Source organism: Mastigoproctus giganteus, chromosome 13 (assembly GCF_048544385.1).
Source record: "Mastigoproctus giganteus isolate SK-2022 chromosome 13, ASM4854438v1, whole genome shotgun sequence".
Classification (NCBI taxonomy): domain Eukaryota; kingdom Metazoa; phylum Arthropoda; class Arachnida; order Uropygi; family Thelyphonidae; genus Mastigoproctus; species Mastigoproctus giganteus.
Window position 1 is genome coordinate 79,805,924 of NC_143587.1, and position 23,416 is coordinate 79,829,339.

At 37.7% G+C, this 23,416-nt stretch overlaps 1 protein-coding gene across 1 annotated transcript in view; it reads right to left on the reverse strand.

Annotated features, from left to right (window-relative positions):
• Positions 1-23,416, reverse strand: part of LOC150076211 (prestin-like) — a 241,412-nt gene that overhangs the window by 90,990 nt on the left and 127,006 nt on the right. The window contains exon 9 of the mRNA XM_090387067.1: positions 2,751-2,898. Within this exon, the coding sequence (XP_090243193.1) occupies positions 2,751-2,898 (148 nt within the window). The remainder of the gene's footprint in view (positions 1-2,750; positions 2,899-23,416) is intronic.

A 23,416-nucleotide genomic window follows, 5' to 3' on the forward strand; every position in this document is an offset into this window, starting at 1 on the left:
TTTGTTAATTTAAAATTTTCATCACATCCATTACTTTATGCTACCCTCCAAAAAAAAGCATCCGGTGTATTGTTTTTACACTGCATTACTACAACTCACTTCATTAGAGTGCAAGCCCCCTTTGGCTGCCATGACGCACTCTGCCCTCCAGGTAGGCTTTCTACCAATACACTGATCAGAAATGCAGGAGTTCAGCAGATACAGTCCTCTATTCCTTCTGCAGAATGGTGACCATTTGTACTACAGACATGGGACATGTCTGGCCTTCATCCAATGTTCTAGTTCATCTCATAGGTTCATATCAAGACTCTGCACCAGCCTTTCCAACTTTTGTGCATTCATATCCATGAGCCATTCTCAAACAGCACCATTGGTATGGCATGGGACATTATCCTACTGCAAGAAACATGGGTCAATACCAAAGAAGTGCCATCTTGTAGAGAGCAAGGAATTGTCCAAAATATTATGGTAGGCATCAGTGTTCATGGTTTCCCTGCACAACCACCAATAGTCCTAGCTATATCATAAGAAACAGTTTCACTATAATTACCACTTCCTCTGAACTTTACTGTTGGCACAATGCACACCAGCAGATGTTCTCCAGGCATCTTTCACACCTACTCAACTGATTGAAATAGGGTGTATCAAGAGTCTTCACTCCATAGAGCTGATTTCAACTACTCTACAGACCGATTAAAGCATCAGTTATACTGTGCAAGACAAGGTTGCTGTCTTGCATAGTATAACTTGGCTACTATTGGCAATGCATTGCCATTGGTGCCTTAAACTGCTTATTAGAGTTTGGCAGGGCTATCTTATAAGATAATCATACTACCCTTTTGAGTATGCTCTTATCATATGAACTAAACTCCCACGGTCTTTCTGTGTATGTGGCTCGATGGTGGTGGTACCATCACACTTCCATTTCATAAGATCATCAATGGTCAATGATGGATGATGCAAGCTATCAGCAATTGCATGAATTGACAAGTCAGCAATGTAACTTCCAATAATAACATCCGTCTTGAAATCAGACAGCTCTATGCGCCATGATAAGAATAAATAACTTGCGTGGCTCATATGCCTTCATTATACACTGGTGTTCAAAGAAAGTGCATCACCTAAGAATTTCACATTTCTAACTCTTTTTTGTGATCGTAAGTTACATTAATGACTAGCATCACAAATAGAAATATAAACAAAAGATATTTATTAATAGTTAAGGCAAAGCTAAATAATATTTGACAGGTGCTCTCAAAATATTCCAAAATGAGCATTTGCAACCTTTATACAACACTTTTGGTAAACAACAATTATGGCTGAAATGTTATCAGAAGCCCTCAATTTGCTTCACTTTATCATTTTAAATGGAAAACAAAATGAAAAGTTCACCAGGTGCAAACTAATATTTAGTTGAACTGCCTCCCTGATGACAGCAGCACACAGTCGAGGCATTGATAAGATCAATTTCTGAAGATAATCAACTGATATTTCATGGTTCCAAACATGCATTATGGCTTTCTGAAGTTCACGAAGGGTTTTTGGTTTCTTTCTGGCAACTGCAGATTCCACACGATGCCAACAGTTCTTTATAGGATTCAGGTCTGGGCTGTTTCCTGGCGAGATAAGAGTTCTAATGGACCATTCTTCCAACCATTTTTTCACCTGTAACAAATGTAAACACATTACTGCAGAAACTCTAATGCAGAAATGAAGCTAAAGTAACTACAGAAGTGCCTACTTACACTTGTCACCCAATGACAAGGAGCAGAGTTGTCCTGAAAGATGCAGTTACTTAGCAGGCTGAAATGGTCTCTAATGGTTGCCAGCAATTTGCCTTCCAATATAGTCAGGTATCCATTGACATTTAGTGAACCTTTTATAAACTGCAGGTGACCTACTCTGCGTGCACCCCCATATCGTTTGGCTGGTAGGGAATTTCACTGTAGACACCATACAGTCTGCATGGAATTCTTCACCACAACTACGGAAAATCGTTTGTCTCCCATCAGAGCCATGCAGGTTGAATTTATTCTAATCCGAGAAAATAACTGACTTCACTGGTCGGGGGTCCATTTGCCATGCTCCTTACACCAAATTAATTGGGCATTTTTTCATTTTTTGTGTGAGGATGGGCTTCTTTTGAAGAGGAATCTTTTGACTGTTACTGCACTTGCTACCACTCCCATATGTTCTTCCTATTATCTTTTCAGATCAGACGAAGAAGGTTTATGGTTTTTAAGGCATAAGCACTTCACAGTCCTGTTTTGGTGTAGAGACTTCTTTGCATCCAGTTCCTTTTTTCCTATCAGCAGAACCAGTATTCTTGAGTTTGGAAAGAAATCTACTCACTGTCGACTGATTACAAGACACTCTATAAGCAATATGACAGGAAGAACATCCTTCCTCACATAAAGCGACAATAGCACTCTTTCTTCGTGGTGTCAACTGCATGTAACTCGCCATCCTGACACAAGCAAGGAATGACTGCAACTCTTGCAGAGCGTGCTTATATAGCTGAAAATAACAGCTGATGCAATATTACGTCATCACCTACACCTGTCCATCTTATCTGATGCAATCTGTAAGAAATATTGCCATATACTTATGTTATTCGGAAGACAATTACAATTTTAAGGGGTAATGCACTTTCTTTGAACACCAGTGTATACCTGTCAGAGCCACTTGCTTATCTAAGTCCAATAAACTGAAAACAGGGATCCTTTTTGGAGAGTAGTGTAGCTATTTACCTGATTTGGGCTGATTGAATAGTTGTGTTTCTTTGCAAATATTTTTGCCATTGAAAGGGATATAGCAAAAATCACCACTGAAACAGCAAAACTGTCAGCAACAAGTTTAGGAAGCAAATCTACACGAGGAGCAGATGGAGCAGGAAGTCTAAAAAAATATAAATTAAAAAGTTAAATTTTAAATTACTAATAAAAAATATGCATTAATATTTTCTTCTATTATATATAGTTGATTTAAATATGATCTTAAACTATTACAAAATATGTACAGGGTGTTTCATTTAAAACACACCATGGTCTGTCTCATTTATTTTTAGGTTTAAGCTATTTGTCATCTGGACCTTTTTTGTCATATTTGGGTTTAAATTTTAAAATTGGACTAAGTATTTGATTTTACAATTTTTAAATTAAAATTTGTTTCCTAATTGACTGTTTTTTCTCAATCGGAAAATTGTTCCCCATCTTCAGTTTAATCTAAAAATATCAAAGAATACAAACCGATTTTATTCAAATTAAACACTAAGGTTGTATATGAGGGTCACTTTTCAATAGGCGAGTTTAGCTGTCGAACAGCTACCTGTACAAGGAAATTTATCCACTGCATCTCCTCTTGCAAATAATGACAAAAGAAATAACATTTAAAAGAATTACTTTAAAAAAAAAAAATTGTTGAGTGCAAATCAGCAATTTCATGAAACAGAAATTTAAGGAAAAAATACCGATGTGCAATAATAAATTCATTATCAGGAAATAAAAAAAAAAAGGATAAATGAAACAGTAATGGTTATTTCAGTGTACTTAAGTTTCTGATTTTGGTCATTTGCTATTAAGATCACTTATCAGTAACATTCAACACGATTATACGGCTGCTATGATTATTTCTACAAATGAAAGGCAATGATGTAACTAACAGCAACGATGGCAGATTAAAATAACTTTAATCTCATAAAAAATAGCAGTACATACCAACATTCTACATTGTTGACAGGAAAGAATGGCACATCAAGTAATAAGTATAATTAATTTATAGTGAAAGATTAATTTGTCCAGTACTCACCTCTTAATCCGTATTTATAACTTTTTGAAGTTCATAAGAAGGTAAAAGTGAAAGGTTTAAAACTACATTAATAATTAAGACTATGCTCAGAGGAAGAAGTACACCCCTTTTTTCCTCTGAGCATAGTTGTAATTATTAATGTAGTTTTAAACCTTTCACTATAAAACTAACTATAAAAACTTTCTGTCAATCAAGTAATAAGTTGATTATTCCCTTGTATAAGGTAATGGTCAGGCCACACCTAGAGTACTGTATACAGGCCTGGAGGCCTCATTTCAAGAAGGATGTAGAGCTGCTGGAACGAGTACAGAGAAGGGCAACAAGATTAGTGAATGGAACAAAGGGGTGCTCTTACGAAGAAAGGCTTAAGTTTTGCAAATTACAGTGTCTGGAGACTAGGCACCAGCGAGGTGATCTGATAGAGGTGTATAAAGCCTTGAATGGTTTGAGCATGCTCAATGCTGATGGGATTCTTCCTCTTGCTCAGAATAATCACCTGAGAGGGCATAAATTCAAATTGAGGAAAGACAGATGTAGGATAGACGTGCGGAAATTTGCCTTTAGCCAGCGGGTGGTTGGTTGGTGGAACAGACTTCCATCCCTTGTCGTGGAAGTTGATAGCCTAAATAAGTTTAAGCCTCAGCTGGACAGGTATTTCGAACAAACAGAGGGGTGAAGTGGAAGTGGTTATTTTTTATTTATTTTTATTTATTTATTTTTTTTTTTTGGCTGATGCTGCATAAGCTTGCTTTCTTGCATCAAATGCCTCTACTAATGCTAATGCTAAAGTTAAAAGATATAGGCAGTATAGTTTCATTAATTTAATTTAAATTAATCTAATTTAAATGTAGGAGTTATCAGTTCAATGTCCCATGAATTGCCACATTCTTGCTGCTCCACTCTTGCTGAAATTGTCTGTTTTTCACAAGGCATGACTGACTAGGAGAAAAATATTATGAATTACTTTGCATTAAAACATCTGATGATAAAAACTTCAAAGCCTGCCAACATCCTGGGTGCCAGCAAAATGGTGCCCCATTGCACAAAATTGTAGCAGTACACCAGTGGGTATAATAGATATTTAAAGGACAGTGTATGGGATATGGAGATGATACGTCTTGGTCCCAATCTCACTCATTTAGACTTTTTCTTTTTGGGTTTTGTTAATGCAAAAGTGAACAAAACACCCAGTGCCAATTCAGACAATCTCAAAAAGGAGAACATGTAACACATGCACTGAAGTTAACAGCATTATTCTAAAGAACATTCATTCTAATTTATTACATGGGTTACAAGCTTGTACTGTAGAAGAATACCACACCACACCATGTTTAAGATTTAAAGCACATTTTGCCTCACCATTTATTAATCTTAATACTACCATAATGGCAAATGATGCAAGAAAGAAAAAAACTTCCCACATCACCTGTCTATCCATTCCAGTAGTTTGTCTAGTTCTTCCTTGGATTTATTCAAACTACCCACTTCCAAAACAACAGATTCAAGTTTGTCCAACAATTAACTACCAGTTCACTGAAAGAAAATTTCTACACATCTATCCCACAACCATCCCTCCTCAATATGAATTTATGCCCCCATGTGTGTAATCAGAGCAAGAGGAAGAATGCCAACAGTACTGAGCTGGCTCTTAATCCATTCAAAGCCTTTAAACACCTCAATCACATCACTTTGCAAGTTCCTAGTTTCCAGATGATGAAAGTTGCAGAACCGAAGCCTTTCCTGGTAAGAGTGTCCTATTGTTCCCTTCATAAAATGTGTTGCCATTCTCTGCACTTGTTCCAACGGATCCACATCATTCCTAGAATGAGGCCTCCAGACTTGTATGTAGCACAATTCTGGAGGCCTCACTGCACACCCATATGCTACCCATATGCAGTACCTTGCATTTGTCAATGTTAAACTTCAATTGCCACTTCTCAGCCCATGTGCTAATGCTTCTAGATTATGTTGTAGTAGCATACCTTGATTACTGTCATTAACTACCCTGCCAACCTTTGTATTATCTGAAAACTTAAACATTTATCCTGATAAACTTTAATCATTCTCATTAATAAATGTTGAAAACAACAAAGAGCCCAGCACTGATTCCCAGGGACTCCACTAATAATGTCAGTCCAAGAATAGCCATGTCCATTGATAAGCATTTTCTGTCTTCTGCCACTCAACCATCCCTTTATCCATAGTATCATCTTGCCCTTAATACCAACACTGCTAAATTTGCACAGCAGTCTTTTATGTGCAACAGTATTGAAAACATTTCTGAATTCCAATTATATGATATCAAAATAATTTTTTGCATCAGTTCCTTTATTACTGCAGTATATTGGTCATACAGGTTTGCCTCTTAACAAATCTATGCTATGGATTTAATTGTAGGTGGTAGATGACTTTCATCAACCGGTGAAATACCACCACTTTGCTTATTGGAGGCTTGAAGTGGTGAAACCCATGTTTAGTCTCTAGAGCAAAGTTTTCGGAATCCCCCCCCCATACTCCTCCTTCAACCCATGCACGGTACTAAGTACTATAGGTTTTGATACCTTTCGTGTTTGGGGTTTTCATAAAAAAAAAAAAAAAAAACAAATCCATACACTGCAGTATAACTTTTGTTTTTAATGAAAACTGCAAGCACAAGAAATATCAGAACCTTTAGTAATTAGTACCATTACTACTGTGCATCGGTTGCAGGCTGAGAAGATGAAAGACGATACTTGTTGACATTAGACTTTAATTTCTAGAGACCGTAATTATCAGGAAATACATGTGAAGGGAGGTTGTTCCAAAAACTGAAGCTGAAGTAATAAAAGAGGAAGAAGAAAAGTTGGTTTTATGAGTTAAGTTGGACAGTAAAAGGATGCTGACTGGTCGTGGCAAGTGTACAGAAAAGAGAAAGCAGAATTATAGACATCAGTTCAGAAAAACAGTGTCCAGTGTCCATTAATTGTTAAACCATTAATCTATAGAAAAGGCACACAGCAGAAACAGAACATTTTTTTTTTTTTTTTTTTTTGGTAGTTGTTGGCGCATCGGCTTCTGTGGCCATAGTGCACCTCCCAAAGTTTTTGCAGTACTTTGATCCAAGCCCGAGGCGGGATTCAAACCCGCGACCTTTGGGTTGCCAGGCAGGCACTTTACCCACCTGGCTAGCCCGGTCTCTAGTGGAGACCGGGCTAGCCAGGTGGGTAAAGAGAGTGGAGAGACTCTGTTTGAGATGAGTCATTAATTAACCTAACTGCCCTCTTTTGAATAGAAACTAGAAGCCTGAGAGAGGTTTTGGGAGCAGTGGCACCACCCCAGATGTGGGAACAATATTCCATGGTAGGGCGGATTTGCAATTTGTACAACGTGAACAGCTGCCTGGAAGAAAAGTAATGCCGAGACCAAAAGAGGAAATAAAGTTTTTTGGATGCAGAGGAAACAAAATTGTGACATGCTTATGCCAAAAGAGATTAAGTCAGAGTAATCCCTAATAGAGATATGTGATCTTGTGTAGAAATCGGAGTGTTATCAAAGATAAGCATAGGAGCAGAAGAATCCTTTTTGCGAGACATAAGACAGGACTGAGTTTTAAAAGGAATGAAATCAACTAAGTTATTTTTGCCCCACTGGAAAAATGCTTGGAGATCAGCATTTAAGGAATTTGTATTGGATATTCAAGAAATTGTAGCTGTTTGTGCAAGGCAAGGTTTCTCAAACTGGAAGGTCTGAAACTGGAAAGTATAACTGCACTCCTGTCTAGATGTGCCTACATTACTTCTTTAACCAGCGACTCCATTATTTTCCCTACAACAGAAGTTATGCTAACAGGTCTGTAATTACTCATGTCACCCTTTGATCCCCTTTGTGAAATGGAGTTACATTCACACATTTCCAGTCCTTAAGGGCCTACCTTGAATCCAAAGATGCTTTCATAATTATGGCTGAGGGTTTTGCTTATCTCTTTTCTGCTTCCCTTAATATAGCTGGATAGATCCCATCCAACCCATATGCCTTTTGCAAATTTAGCTGCAACAATTTCTCTCCACTTCCACTTTCCACTCAGTTATCACAAAATTATTTAGTTCTCTGTTAGAGTTTGATAAACTTCTGGCTTCCTCTTCTGTAAAGAATTCCTCATGTGTGGAGGTATATACAAAATACCTATTCAGTTTTTCAGCAACCTGAGTATCAACAACAGTTAAACCATTAATAGTAAATGAACCAATGTGATTCATCTCTCTTCTAGTGTTTACATAAATAAAGAAGTCTGCTGTTTTTCTTTGCATCCTTTGTCAAACACTTTTAATAATCTGCCTTGGCTAACCTAGCCTCCTTTGTGACTTGACTGAAGACCAGTTTATATCTAGCATCACCTGGTAATTTATATGCATCCCATGCATTTTTATTCTCTGCTACAAGTTTCATTAGTTCATCTGGCATCCATTTAGGGCTAAACCATGAAAAGTATTTCTTATTTGGTATGAAAGGGCTAGTAGCTTCTAAAATTACTTTCCTAAATGCTTCCCAATTAGAATTTGCTGTTAGTCACAACATCAGTTGGCCCCATTGTATAGAATTTAAAAAGAGACCACTGTAGTCACCTTTATGAAAGCAAAAGTCCTTCTTCCCTTTACCTTCAATGCTAGTTACATTTTTAGGTAAATCTCACATCAATACACTGTGATCACTGCCACCAAGAGGTTCTTTTATCTGCTGCAGAATCTTATTCTGTGAAGAATGTTGATAATTGGATCAAGAGCATTGCTTCCTCTTGTTCACTAACATGCTGCTTAGAAAACAGTCGATCAATAAATCCACAAAAGTTTTGATAAAGTTCACACCTTTATACTAGTTATGTATCAGAAAGAATGTCAGTGGTAAGTGACCAACTCACAAGTTCTAGTCAATATCTGGAAAGTTAAAATCCCCCAATATAAGATATTCTGTTTTACTGGCCCACTCTACTTCTCTGTATAGCTGTTTGTACACCACCCATGACAACTGGATGCACTGCCTTAGATTTAATATGCTTCTTAACTAAGGGCATAACTCTCCTCTTGTGCTGTCTGTCCTTTCTATACACATTGTATTCACCATAAATTAAATTTAAAGAATGTTCATTCTAATTTATTATGCAGTTTACAAGCCTGTACAAGCTTGAAGAGAAAAACTACATCAAGTTTATGAATAACATTAAAAGCACATGTTTGCACTCTTTCAAAAAACTATGCCACCTTCAATCACTCATATAAACAATGTAGAATGTTGCAAATTATTTGTTTGGTGTTTTGTTATGAAATTAAATTTATCTGAATCTGCCTTTGTTGCTATTAGTTACATTGTTACCTTTCATTTGGAGAAATAATAGCAGCAGCCACCATACAATCTTGTTGAATGTCACTGATAACTGATCTTGATAACAAACAGCCATAATCACAAAGTTAAGAATCGGTTAAGCACGAAGGACCCATTCCCCATTTCATTTACCATTTTTCTTTTAATTTCCTAATAATGAATTTATTATTGCACACTAGTTTTTTTTTTTTTTTTTATCTTATTCTATTTCATCAAATTGCTGCTTTCCACCACAGAATCCTTCTTTTTAAATAACTCTTTTGAATGTTATTTCTTTTGTTATTATTTTAAAGAGGAATAAGCAGTATTGCTTGTAATATTTGTGTTATATGCACTAATAACTAAATTGGCCACAATATGCAATTGCACATAATCCGAAGTCTAGTTATCAGTTATGTTGGTGATGTATTTATCATTGATATACCTATCCCACAGAATGAATGCATACATATGAGAAAGGCAATATTATTGACCGGAGTGAGCAATGATTACTTCTGCACAGAGGATGAACAATGGATTATCCATACTTTCCTGTTTTTCCCTTCTTTTGCAAGAGGTCTCTTGGTCCTAGAATTGAAAATAAGATTTGGTCCTTCAATAAAATCGATGAGATCTCAGATATTTGAAACAGAAAGCAGCTGATCAATTGGCCAGTTATTTGATTTTTTTATAGTGCATCGGAAGCAATGGCCATAAAACAAAAAGTGGCATAAGTGGATATATATTATCTAATGCCAGACTTGCTTGTTCTTGGAGACAAATGATGGTAAACATCAATTCAACAAGTCTGCTAGACGGCATCAAGGTGAATAGTTGGGTGTTGCCAAGCTGCACTTAATAGATGGCAGAATATCATCACTAGGGAAGAACAAAGAAAGCTTCACCACATACTGCAGAAGACAATGATTGCACTTTCGGGATGGATTTCTGCTAACCAAAGGCGATAAATAAAGTCGAAGGCTTTCAAGTGAGTGCAATTTTTGTAATTTTGCTTCACTATTTTACAAATTCTTGGCATTCGCAATTTCACAATTGCTGTGGCAATCATGGCCATAACAATATGGAAATTCTGAAATTCTGAGTCTGCATAGAATTTGTGGATTTTCATGAATTTTTGAAAACTTATGTGGATAACAGATATGTTTCACTACACTGTAGTAGACTATTGTAGTTATAATGTACTTTAAGCCACAAATTATTAGCATTAGCATAGGTATATGATGCAAGAAAGCAATCTTATGCAGCATCAGCCAAAAAAAAAAAAAAACATGCTCCCATTTCACTCCTCCGTTTCTTCCAAGTACCTGTCCAGCTCAGCCTTAAATTTATTTAGGCTATCAACTTCCACAACAAAGGATGGAAGTCTGTTCCAGCAACCAACCATTATCATTAGTCTTCTTTGTTATCATGACCTTAGTAACAATCATGGTCCTTGAGGTTGTCGCAGACACTCTCAGATAAGCCAGAGAAGCTGTACTTGCTACCTGGGAATCTAAAATGCTGATGGAACTGATATTCGGGTGACACTCAAGTCAAGCAGATCAAATTTCGGCAAAGTAAGGATGGTCTGTTACAGCCAAATCCTCTGCTTGCACCTTCACAATGGCGAAACTGTTAGTAATACTGGGTATAACACCCATGTGCATGCACACTGTGGGTGACCACCCAGGTGTGAACCAATGTAGGCAGGGGGTCGAGGTGTGGAACCCACACCACATTGAGGAATACCGCCTTTCTTCATAAGAGCACCCCTTTGTTCCATTCACTAATCTTGTTGCCCTTCTCTGTACTCATTCCAGCAGCTCTACATCCTTCTTGAAATGAGGCCTCCAGACCAATATACAGTACTCTAGGTCTGGCCTGACCATTACCTTATACAAGGGAATAATCACCTATTTATCCCGGCTAGAAAAATTCCTATATATCATTGACTATACACCATGAGCTACTCTTGCAGCCCGTCTGCACTGCTCAGAGAACTTCATATCTGCCTGCACAACCACCCCCAGGTCCCTTTCATTCTCTACCACTATCAGTGTAGTACCACAGAGTTGATACATTGCTCTGGGGTTGCTGTTTCTCATATGTAGTACTTTACATTTGTCAATGTTAAACTTCATTTGCCACCTCTCAGCCCATCTGCTCAACCTTTCCAGATCCTGTTGCAGCAGCATTGTGCCAGTAGTGTCCTTGACAACCCTGCCAACCTTCGGATCGTCTGCTAACTTGGACATTACGCTTGATATATCATCATCAATATCATTTATAAATACAGAAAACAATAATGGACCCAACACTGAGCCCTGAGGGACTCCACTAATAACATTAGTCCACGATGAGATATTCTTGCACCCTTTCTATTTAAGTGTATCCCATCCCTGTAGGAGCAGTCTCTCCTGTTAACAAGTACAGTCCAGGCTGAAAAAAATTCTACCCCTTGAGCCTTGCACAATCTTTCCAGGGCCATAGTATATTCTTACCATGTGTATGCCATATCCAAAGATTTCATTACTTCATACAGCATGTTCCACCCACTTTTTCTTACTATTGAATACACCATGAATTATCAAACTAATAAAGCATGCTTATCTGTGAAAAGATTTAAACCTCCCAAGCACTACCTAATTCATTTCACAAATATACGTGGTCTCAATTCTAATCTCAACGATGTCCATTTCCACTTGCAGTCTGCCAAACCCCATGTACTTTTTCTGACAGAATCTCAGTTATCAGTTGAGTCAACCACTGCTCATCTCAGCTGCCAAAATTATTCGCTGTATGATTCCTTTCACCTTAAAGGTGGTACTTCTGCATATGTCTTTTCCGATATTCCCTGTCAGAGACTTGGTAATTTGGAATCTCCTCTTTTCGATATTCTCTGGCTTAAAATCTCTCTACCTCATTCTGTCAAATTCATCTGTTGTCTTTACCATTCTCCCAACTCCGCTAATCACTTGGAGCTCTTTAACTTCCTCTCTTTGCAACTTTCCTAACAGTAAGGTAATTTTCCTCGGTGATTTTAATGTTCACAACTCCAGCTGGCTTCCGTTTTCTAGTCACATCGACCCAACTGGTCGAGATGCCGAGCCTTTTGCAATTACTAATGACCTCGCACAGATTATTCATTTACCGACCAAAACACAGGACAATCCTAACCATACAACCAACACGCTTCATCTTTTCCTCACAAACAACCCTTCTAAGTACACGGTCAAAGTGAGTGGTCCTTTAGGCACTTCAGATTACAACTTGGTGATTGTGTCTTCTCCAATGGAGCATTTATCTCATGGCTATTCCCAACCTCGTGTTGTTTGGCATTACAAGAAGGCAAAATGGGATGACCTGCAAGATTTATTTTCTTATTTTCCTTGGTTGGATTACTGTTTTAAAACTTCTGATGTCAATGTTTGCACAGATTGTGTCAATGAAATTATTCTTGTAGGAATGGAATCCTTTATTCCATACTCCACTTAAAATCTCGTCCTTTATCTAAACCTTGGTTTTCCGATAAATTTTATAAGGCTGTTCACGAGAAGAATGTTGCTTATTGTAATTGGCTTGTTTCCAATTCTTCAGTTTCATTTTCTGCCTACACCAAGGCTCGCAACAATTGTAAAGCAGTTATTAATCAGTCCAAACTAGATTTTGAACAGGCTAAGAGTAGAAAACTTGCTTCTTGCCCTAATGGTAGCCGAGCATTCTGGTCTCTTGCCAAAACTATTGGCCACAACTTTTGCCCATCTCTGTCAAAACCAGATGGTTCTATTGTCACTTCATCCAAGGATAAAGCTGACCTGCTAGCATCCCATTTTACTTTCAATTCTTATATTAATGATCATGGTAAAACACCTCCCACCATTCCCAACACACTCCATTCAATGACTCCTGTGGTCTTTCATCAAAAAGATGTCAGAAGGATTTTGACGAAATTTGATGCTCAGAAAGTTCCAGGTCCTGATGTTATTTCTCCACTTGTTCTCAAAACCTGTGCTCCTGAACTTACTCCTGTTCTTTGCCACCTTTTTTCACTTTTTTATTCCAATGGTGATTTTCCCTCTGCTTGGAAATTTGCTCATATCTAGCCAGTTTCTAAAAAGGGTGACAAATCCCTCCCATCCAATTATCGTCCCATTCAATTACTTTTACTCTTTCTAAAGTAATGGAGAAATCAATTAGCTGCCAACTCTTAAACTACCTAGAAATCATCCAATTTCAATGGAGGAGTTTGGTGAAACACATGCAGTTGCTCTTGACATCTCAAAGGCTTTTGATCATGTTTGGCATAAAGGTCTTCTAAACAAACTTCCATCTTATGGTTTGCCAACTGTTTTTTGTAATTGATTATCCAATTTTCTCTCTGACAGCTCACTGAGGGTGATGGTAGATGGCTCCCTGTCTTCTACCTTCTCCACTAATGCTGATGTCTCCTAAGGTTCAGTTGTTTCCCCCACTCTTTTCCTCTTGTATTTTAATGACCTTCTTTCATTGACTGGAAATCCTATCCATAGTTTTGCAGATGAGAGCACATTGCATTCCACTTTCAATTTTGAGAAACCTTGCGCTGCTTAATCAGCTTCAACTTCTCGAATATCTGCTTCCAATTCCTTAAATACCAATCTCCGGGTGATTCTCCAGTGGGGCAAACACAACTTTGTTGATTTCGATCCTTCTAAATCTCAGTCTTGTCTTACATCTCGCAAAAAGGATTCTTCTGCTCCTATGCTTATCATTGGTGACACTCTGATTTCTAAGCAAGATAATATATCTCTTTTGGGGATTACCCTGACTTCTAATCTCTCTTGGCAAAAGCACATTACAAAATTGCTTCCTCTAAATCTAAAAAACTTGGTTTTCTCTTTCGCTCTCGGCAGTACTTTTCTTCCAAACAGCTGTTCACTCTATACAAATCGCAAATCCACCGTACCATGGAATATTGTTTGCAAATCTGGAGCGGTGCCCCCAAAACCTCTCTCAGGCTTCTAGATTACATCCAGAAGAAAGCCTTTAGATTAATTAGAGACTCATCTCTAACAGAGTCTCTCCACTCGCTGTCTCATAGATGTACTGTTTCTGCTGTATGAGTATTCTACAGATACTTCCTTCGGCACTGTTCTTCTGAATTTGGGGAGTACAATGTGTACAGAAAGGATGGACAAGATAGGAAGGGTGTTGTCGTACTGTTAATTAAGAAAAACATCAAATCAAAAGAAGTGCATCCAGATGATATAGATGAACAGTGCACTGTTGAGTCAGTTTGGTTTGACATAAGCACTGCGAAAGCAAAAATAAGAGTAGGAGTGTGTTATAGCTTCTATAATTCCCACTCTCTCTTTCAAAACAGTCTGAACACCTGCCGCCAACATCCATTTACTGTCCAACTTCAAACTTACAGAACCAACTTTTCACCTTTCTTGCATATTTAAATTTGAAAGTGTCTGCAATTCTGCTCAGACATGGTAGGAGGGAGTACATGATGAGAGCCTTGTCAATCAATTCAGCCCTGGAGGGAATGTGCAAGGCTCAAGGGGTAGAATTTTTTTCAGCGAGGTCTGTGCTTGTTAACAGGAGAGACTGCTTCTACAGGGATGGGATACACTTAAATAGAAAGGGTGCAAGAATATTTGCTGATGCTATCGAGGCAGTGTTAGGTGGGTCAGAAAACTGCTAGCTTGGGGGATTCACAGACTAAAAGGTTAAAAGTAGCCGCAGGCAGAGGTGAAGGTGATTCTTGCACAACTTCTATTAGAATAAGTAGCGATCTGGAGCGAGGGGTGCTGGGGGTTTCAGGGACTGATGGCAGTCCCTGGATGATTGTTTTCTGAAGCAGCATGTTCGAGAGGCAACCAGAGAGGGAAATACTCTTGATCTGGTTATCAGCAGTGATCATTCGTTTATTAAGAATTTGCAGATAAAGGAACCACTAGGTGGCAGTGATGTGAGATTTACTTAAAGATATAATTACCATCAGGGGTAAAGGAAAGGGTTTTTGCTTCTGTAAAGGTGAGTACAGTGGTCTCAGACAGTTTTTAAATTCTGTACAGTGGGATTAACTGACGATGTTACCAACAGTAAATTCTAAGTGGGAAGCATTCAAGGGATTAATCATGAAAGCTACTAAAAGTTTCATACCTATTAAGAAATATTGTTCAAGGTTTAGGCCTAATGAACTAATGAGACTCGTGACAGAGAGGAAAAATGCATGGGATGCATATAAATTATCAAGCGACTCAGAAGCCTATAGCAAATACAAGCTATTCTGTAATCAGGTCACAAAGGAGGTTAGGCAGGCGAAGGCAAATTACGAGAAATCTTTGGCAAAGGATGCTAAGAAAAACAGCAAGGATTTCTTTACTTATATAAACTCTAAAAGGAAGGGGATGAATCTGATTGTTCCCCTTGATATCGATGGTTCGACTGTTGATGATCCTGCTCAGATAGCAAACAAACTGAATGAGTATTTTGAATCTACATTCACACATGAGGAGTTATTAAGGTTTTAAAATGGCAGAAGGTTATCAAACTCTAGCAGGGTGCTTCATGATTTTGTAATAACTGAGAGGAAAATGGAGAAGAAATTGTTGAAGTTAAACGTAAGAAAGGCACCTGGGATGGATAGGATCTATCCAGTTATATTAAAGGAGGTGGCAAAGTAACTAAGAAGACCCTTAGTCATAATTATGAGAGCATTCTTGGATTCATAGGAGGTCCCCACGGACTGGAGATGTGCAAATGTATCCCCAATTCACAAAGTGGGATCAAAGGGTGACACGAGTAATTACAGACCAGTTAGTGTAACTTCTGTTCCGGGTAAAATAATTGAGTCACTGGTTAAAGATGCATTGCAGGATCATCTAGACAAGACTGCAGCAGTAATTCAGACACAGCATGGGTTTGTTAAGTGAAAGCCTTGTCTGACAAATTTGATAGGATATTATGATATGGTTACAAAGGAACTGGATGCAAAAAATAATTTTGATATCATATATTTGTATTTGAGGAAAGCTTTTGACACTGTTGCGCATGGAAGACTATTGTACAAATTGGAGCAGAATGGTATTAAGGGTAAGTTGCTACAATGGATAAAAGGATGGTTGAGTGGGAGAAGACGGAGAGTGGTAATCAGTGGGTGCTGCTCTTCGTGGACTAATGTTACTAGTGGAGTCCCACAGGGTTCGCTGTTGGGTCCATTGTTGTTTTGTATATTTATCAATGATATTGATGAAGGTATATCAGGCTTAGTGTCGAAGTTTGCAGATGATACAAAGGTTGGAAGGGTTGTTAATGAGAGTAATGGCAGTGTGCTACTGCAACAGGATCTAGAAAATTTGGGAAGATGGGCTAAGAAGTGGCAACTGAAGTTTAACCTTGACAAATGCAAAGTACTGCATATGGGTAGAAGTATCCCCAGAGATACGTACCAACTGTGTGGTACTACACTTAAGGTGGTAGAAAATGAAAAATACCTGGGAGTAATTGTGCAGTCACATATGAAGTTTTCTGAGCAATGCAGACAGGCTGCCAGGGAAGGTCATGGGGTTTTGTCAATGATATGTAGGAATTTTGCTAGCAGGGAAAAGAAGGTGATTGTCCCTCTGTATAAGGCAATGGTCAGGCCACGCCTTGAGTACTGCATACAGGTATGGAGGCTCATTTTAGGAAGGATTTAGATTTACTTGAGCATGTACAGAGAACGGCAACAAGATTGGTGAGGGGAATGAAGGGATCCTCTTACCAAGAGAGGCTTCAATTCTGCAAATTGTAGTGGCTGGAGACTAGGCACTGCAGTTTTCAGTGCCTAGTCTCCAGCTGCGCTGTGATCTGATTGAGGTGTATAAGGCCTTGAATGGGTTGAGCCCGCTGAATTCTGATGGGATCCTTCCACTTTTCCAGATTACGAACCTAAGGGGGCATAAATTCAAATTAAGAAAAGACAGATGTAGAATAGATGTGCGGAAATTTGCCTTTAGCCAGTATGTGGTTAATTGCTGGAACAAACTTCCATCTGTCATTGTGGAAGTTGATAGGTTAAATAAATTTAAGGAGAAACTGGACAGACATTTGAAGGGAATGGTGTGATTTTTTTTTTGGCTGATGCTGCATAAGCTCATACACTTGCTTTCTTGCATCACATGCCACTACTCCTAATACTATTCATTCAGCTGCCGTTTTTTGGAAGAACCTTCCATTGTATGTATTTCCCGAAAATTATAGTCTACAGAAATTCAAGTCTAATGTTAACAAATATCTTCTTTCATCTTCTCAACCTCCAACCCAAGCACGGTACTAAGTACTATAGGTTCTAATACCTCTTGTGTTTGGGGTTTTCATATAAAAAAAAAAAAAAAAAATGCTACGACAAACAAAGAAACAGCCCATTAGTAAAAATTTTTAGAACTAATGAAAATGTATATATCACCATCAGAAAAAAGTCAGATTTAAAAATACTTGAGTGTGTAGTTATACGGAATTTAACAGTAATAATGGTATTTTGCAAGCCAGTAGTGGTAAGAGGGCAGTTATCTTGTGTTCTCCCCCACCTCACTTGTATTTCACCGAAAAAAAAAAAAAAAAAGGGAAATAACTAATGAAACTGGGAATATTTTAACTCAAAAAGTAGATATACTTAATGAAATAATAGGTATTACTGTAGTAAGAGTGAAAAAAAAAAAAAAAAAAAATGGCACGTGTGGTATATGGGTTTGTGTGAAACATCCTTGGCTTGGAAGAGGTTAACAAAATTCAAGTCAATAGCCTAATTACCATTTTGATTGTAACCATTTGTTGAATAGTATGACTGCAACAATATTTTTGCATCTGGCAGAAGCTGCAGATGACATCTCTTCCACATTGCATTTTTCATGACTGATCAGATATACAGTAAAATCTCCTTAATACAAACTCAGTTTATACAAATTCCATTCTCTTATGAAAGGATAGGCTTTTCTATGTAAATATATTTGTTTATTACAAAATTTGGTTAATATGTATTACAAAGTTTGCTTTTACCCTGTGAGAAATAAATATTGTTTCCCTGCTTCACGGTTTCCTGCTTCCCGAAGGATGGCACACTTCTCAGAATTTACTTTTATGTAAACAAAACCAGTTTATGGTTGCTACAATGTAAGTGCACTCTGAAAATCATCACTCTGAAGGATGAGCTGTTAAATTAACAAAAGAATGAAAAGTTTTTCTAAGTTGTTTACATACACTCCCTCGCTCTAAAGGTCAATTGCAATTGTTACGCCAGTTAAAAGAGTCTTTTGCTACAGTATAATCTATTTTTTGTGCCATTTTATCTGAGCTGATGTCTTTTTTGGAACTTGTGTCTTTAATTTAATTTAAAGTTTGCTAAATTACATCTCATCTAGCAGTGTTATGGCAACAAAATGTAAACAGATAGAATTAAGCCTGGAAATTAAGCTGAAAATTTGCCTTTTCTTGCAAAATGGATATTTCAAAGGAATGCAACAGCCCTTTACCTACTTTACTACAATACTGAAAAACTGAAAAAAACTTGAAGTGCATGACACAGGAGCAGCGATAAAAAAACAAATTTGTGGTGTAAAACACGAGGAGATTGAAACAAAACTGAATGATACCAACAAATGCGTGCATCTAATTTGCCAATATCAAGTTCAATTTTGCAAGAAAAGGCAAATTATCTTGATCAGCAGCATGGTTGTTGTTGTTATTTGGTTTTTAGGAGCATTAGCAACTAAGACCATATTGCTCTGGGGATATGCGGTGGTCATTCCCTGACCTTTCTGCATCCTCCGTATTTGGTGGTGACGGGCTCGAACCCCGGTCTAATCAAGAAGCGTGTGCTACGCACTGCTGCTCCTTCCCACCTGGCTATGGAGGCACGCAGAAGCAACATGGAATTAGCGACTTCAAATGCAACAGTGGCTGGCTCCAAAGATTTAAAGACAGGAAAAACTTGGCTTTGCAAAACGTTTGTGTCGAATCTGGATTAGTCGACAAAGAAAAGGCTACAGACTGGTTGTGTTCTGTTTTTCTGTTGTGTTGTTTTTCACTCTTGAAAAATACAAGGGAAAGGATATTTTTAATTGTTATTGTTATTATTGTTATTTGGTTTTTAGGAGCATTAGCAACTAAGGCCATATTGCTCTGGGGATATGCAGTCATTGCCTGACCTTTCTGCATCCTCCATATTTGGATATTTTTAATCTTGACGAGACAGGTTTATTTTATACTTTGCTGCCAAACAAAACATTTGCTGTTCAAGAAGAGTCTTGTCATGGTGGAAAATTAAGTAAACAAAGACTCGCTGTTCTGTCATGCTGCAATTCAGATGGCAGTACAAAACTCTGCCTGCTTGTGATTGGTAAGTTTTACAAGCCATGTTTTAAAGAAGTCAATCAACTTCCCTGTGATTATGAGGCCAATAGAAGTGCTTGGTCTATGGTTAAAATGTTTCAGTCTTGGTTATTAAAAGTAGATGGAAGAATGGCTTCAGAAAAAAGGAACATTTCAATGATTCTAGATCATTGTACAGCATATTCTGCCAAGACACTTAAGCTGACAAATATACAGCTGTTGTTTTTCTCTCCAAATACCACCAGGTATTTGGAGGTAAAAGCACTCAAGGCATTATTTATAATCTCAAGACAGCATATAGAGCCCACCTGATAAGGTACTTGAACCACAACATAGGAGGGAACAATTTTCAGCCAAATTGGAATGTCTTGGATGTTATCTGTAATCTTGTTATTGCTTCGGACAGTGTTGCATCACGTGTAATAATCAACTGCTTCAGAAAGCGTAGTTTTTGAGAGAAAATCATCAAAAAACATAGTCCAGCACACAAATGTGATAGCAACATTAAGGAATGTGGAATTTGAAGGAACATATGGATTTTGTTGGTGAATTTGAAGTTTGTGAAGGTGGATGATGAAGTTGCTACCAGAGCAACATCAACAGTAGAAGAGCTATTGAGCACCAAGCAAAACGATGAAGTTTTTCTTACCAGGAACAGTGAAAGTGAAGAAGCACATACACACACTGCCATCTAAAAAAGATTCCCAAAATGCATTGAGCATAACTGAGAATGTGTTGGTCTGCAGTAACGTTAATAAAGATACAACTATTGCATTTGATAATGTCTGGGCTGTAGTTAAAAATGCATATAGTTAAAATTTTAACTACAGCATATAGTTGCTGTAGTTAAAAATGCATATAGGACAAAAACTGTGCAAACAACAATGGATTCTTTCTTTTAATTAGACTAATTTATTAAAAAATTAATGGTTTGCATGTCTCCTTTTATATTAAGCTTGTAATTCTTTTTACCGTGATACTAAAATATTGTATATATCAAAATATATACTGTACAATATTTTAATTTCCATTAATTACTTTTCTTCCTAGTTTATCTTACAAATAAAATAAAATCTTGAAAAAATGTATTATTCCTATTACTGCATTGTTAGACAAGGTTTTTGTTTTTATTACTTTTTATTTTTATTATTTTATTTTTATTATTTATTTTATTAATTTAAATTAATTTATTTCTTTCATTTATTTTTTATATTGTTATTATTATTCTTAGATATATAGTATGTACCCAAAAATGGGGCCTCCAAAACCAAACGGTCAGGAGCTGGAGCACAATAGCATATGCTCTTTGTGTAGATAGTGGTTCAAGCCTCTGACTGCTAAATAGGCCTAAGTGGATGTCAGATGAACTAATGAGACATATGGCAGAGAAGAAAAATGCACGGGATACATACAAATTAACACGTGACACAGAAGCCTATGATAGATACAAGTTGATCTGTAACCAAGTTACAAAGGAGGTTAGGCAGGCGAAGGCAGATTACGAGAAATCTTTGGCAAGGGATGCAAAGAAAAACAGCAAAGAGTTCTTTACTTATGTAAACTCTAGAAGGAAGGGGATGAATCAGATTGGTCCACTTGATATCGATGGGTCAACTGTTCATGATCCTGCTCAGGCAGCTAACAAACTGAATGAATATTTTGCATCGACATTCACATATGAGGAGTTATTCAGCGAGGGGAATGCCAGAGGTGTATTCAACTCTGGCAGTAAGCTAGAGAATCTTGTAATCTATTTGGTTTTTTTTTTTTTTTTAGGAGCATTAACAACTAAGGCCATATTGCTCCGGGATATGCGGTGGTCATTCCCTGACCTTTCCACATTCTCCGTATTTGGTGGTGACGGGCTCGAACCCAGGTCTAATCAAGAAGCGTGTGCTACGCACTGCTGCTCCTTCCCACCTGGCTACGGAGGCGCCTGAGAATCTTGTAATAACTGAGAGTAAAGTGGAGGAGAAATTGTTGAAGATAAATACAAGAAAGGCACCTGGGGTGGATGGGATCTATCCAGTTATATTAAAGGAAGCAGCAAAGGAAGTAAGCAAACCCTTAGCCATAATTATGAGAGCTTCCTTGGACTCAGGGGAAGTACCCATGGACTGGAGATGTGTAAATGTGACCCCAATTCAGAACGGAGGATCAAAGGGCGACACAAGTAATTATAGACCTGTTAGTTTAACTTCTGTTCCTGGAAAATTAATGGAGGCACTGGTTAAAGAAGCACTGCAGGATCATCTAGACAAGACTTCAGTTATAGCTCAGACACAGCATGGTTTTGTTAAGGGGAAGTCTTGCCTGACCAATTTGATTGGATACTATGATGCAGTCACAAAAGAACTGGATGCAGGGAATAACTTTGATATTATATACTTGGATCTTAGAAAGGCTTTTGATGCTGTTGCACATGGAAGACTGCTGCACAAATTGGAGCAGTGTGGCATTGGAGGCAAATTGCTGCTATGGATAAAGGGGTGGTTGAGGGGGAGAAGAAAGAGAGTGGTAATCAATGGACACTGCTCATCGTGGACTAATGTTATTAGTGGAGTCCCTCAGGGCTCAGTGTTGGGTCCATTATTGTTTTCTGTATTTATAAATGATATTGATGATGGTATATCACGCTTAATGTCCAAGTTTGCAGACGATACAAAGCTTGGCAGGGTTGTCAAGGACACTACTGACACTATGCTGCTGCAACAGGATCTGGAAAGGTTGAGCAGATGGGCTGAGAGGTGGCAAATGAAGTTTAACATTGACATATTTATTTATTTATGCCTATATTTATTTATTTTTATTATTTTTATTTTTTGGCTGATGCTGCATAAGCCTGCTTTCTTGCATCAAATGCCTCTACTAATGCTAATGCTAATATGGTCGATTTTCCAACCCAACCAGAATGGTAGATTATGGCCCATTTCCCTCAATATGAATTGTTGAAGAGGCTTGCTTCCATCTTGCATTGGCTACAACTACTTTTTTACACACCCAAAAAAAAAAAAAAAAATTTACACTTTTGGGGGGACCTCGTTACTACAAACCTCATTATTAAAAATGTGAAAATTTAGGTCCTTTGAACTTTGTATTAACGAGATTTGACTGTACTTGGTTGAGGTGGCCCTAAGGATGTTTCACATTAAAAAAAAAATCAGATTCAAACAACAATATGGCAGAGGCCATCGATTCTTTATCTTCTGGTATCCAAGAATACATTTGAAATCTTGGATATAGACAAAAGTTCAAATGAGAAACCAGGTTCTGCCTGTGATAAACAAACAAAAAAGGACATTTGTAGCTGGGGACAACTCCTCTAATTCAGGACATAGCCAAAATGAAATAGACAAGACTGAAGACAATGATATTTAGGCAATACCAAGCAATGAAACGGAGCCTGAACATTCTGGGCACCCATCCCCAGAAACAACAGGCACAGAGGTATCCCTTTTGACTATGACTGAAATAAAACTGCCAATTAGAGGAATACATGACAAGTCAAAGTAGCAGAATCATGCCCAGATTCAGGACACAGATTGAGGATTACTGGACCTGACTAGAAAGACTTTCATTCTTTCCATATAAAGAATGAAATTTTACAAACTAAACTGGACTGTAGAGAGGTAAAAGGGGCAGACTAACAATGAAATTCTACAGCACCCTTGCTATTACTCAGGGGCACCAAGGACAACTACCAATAAGGCCCAGGCTAAACCAATAAAATTATTCAAAATGCCCTTAAAAAAGGCACCTAACCTAGTCCTACTTAGACCTCTGGATGAAGGTACCCATTCCTCTAGTGAGGAAATCAAGGATGTAGTAATCAAAAACCTAAAGAGTGATATAAAAACACTAAAAATAAAAGGTATGTATAAAACAAGGACTCCCCCCCCCCAGTATAATTATTGAG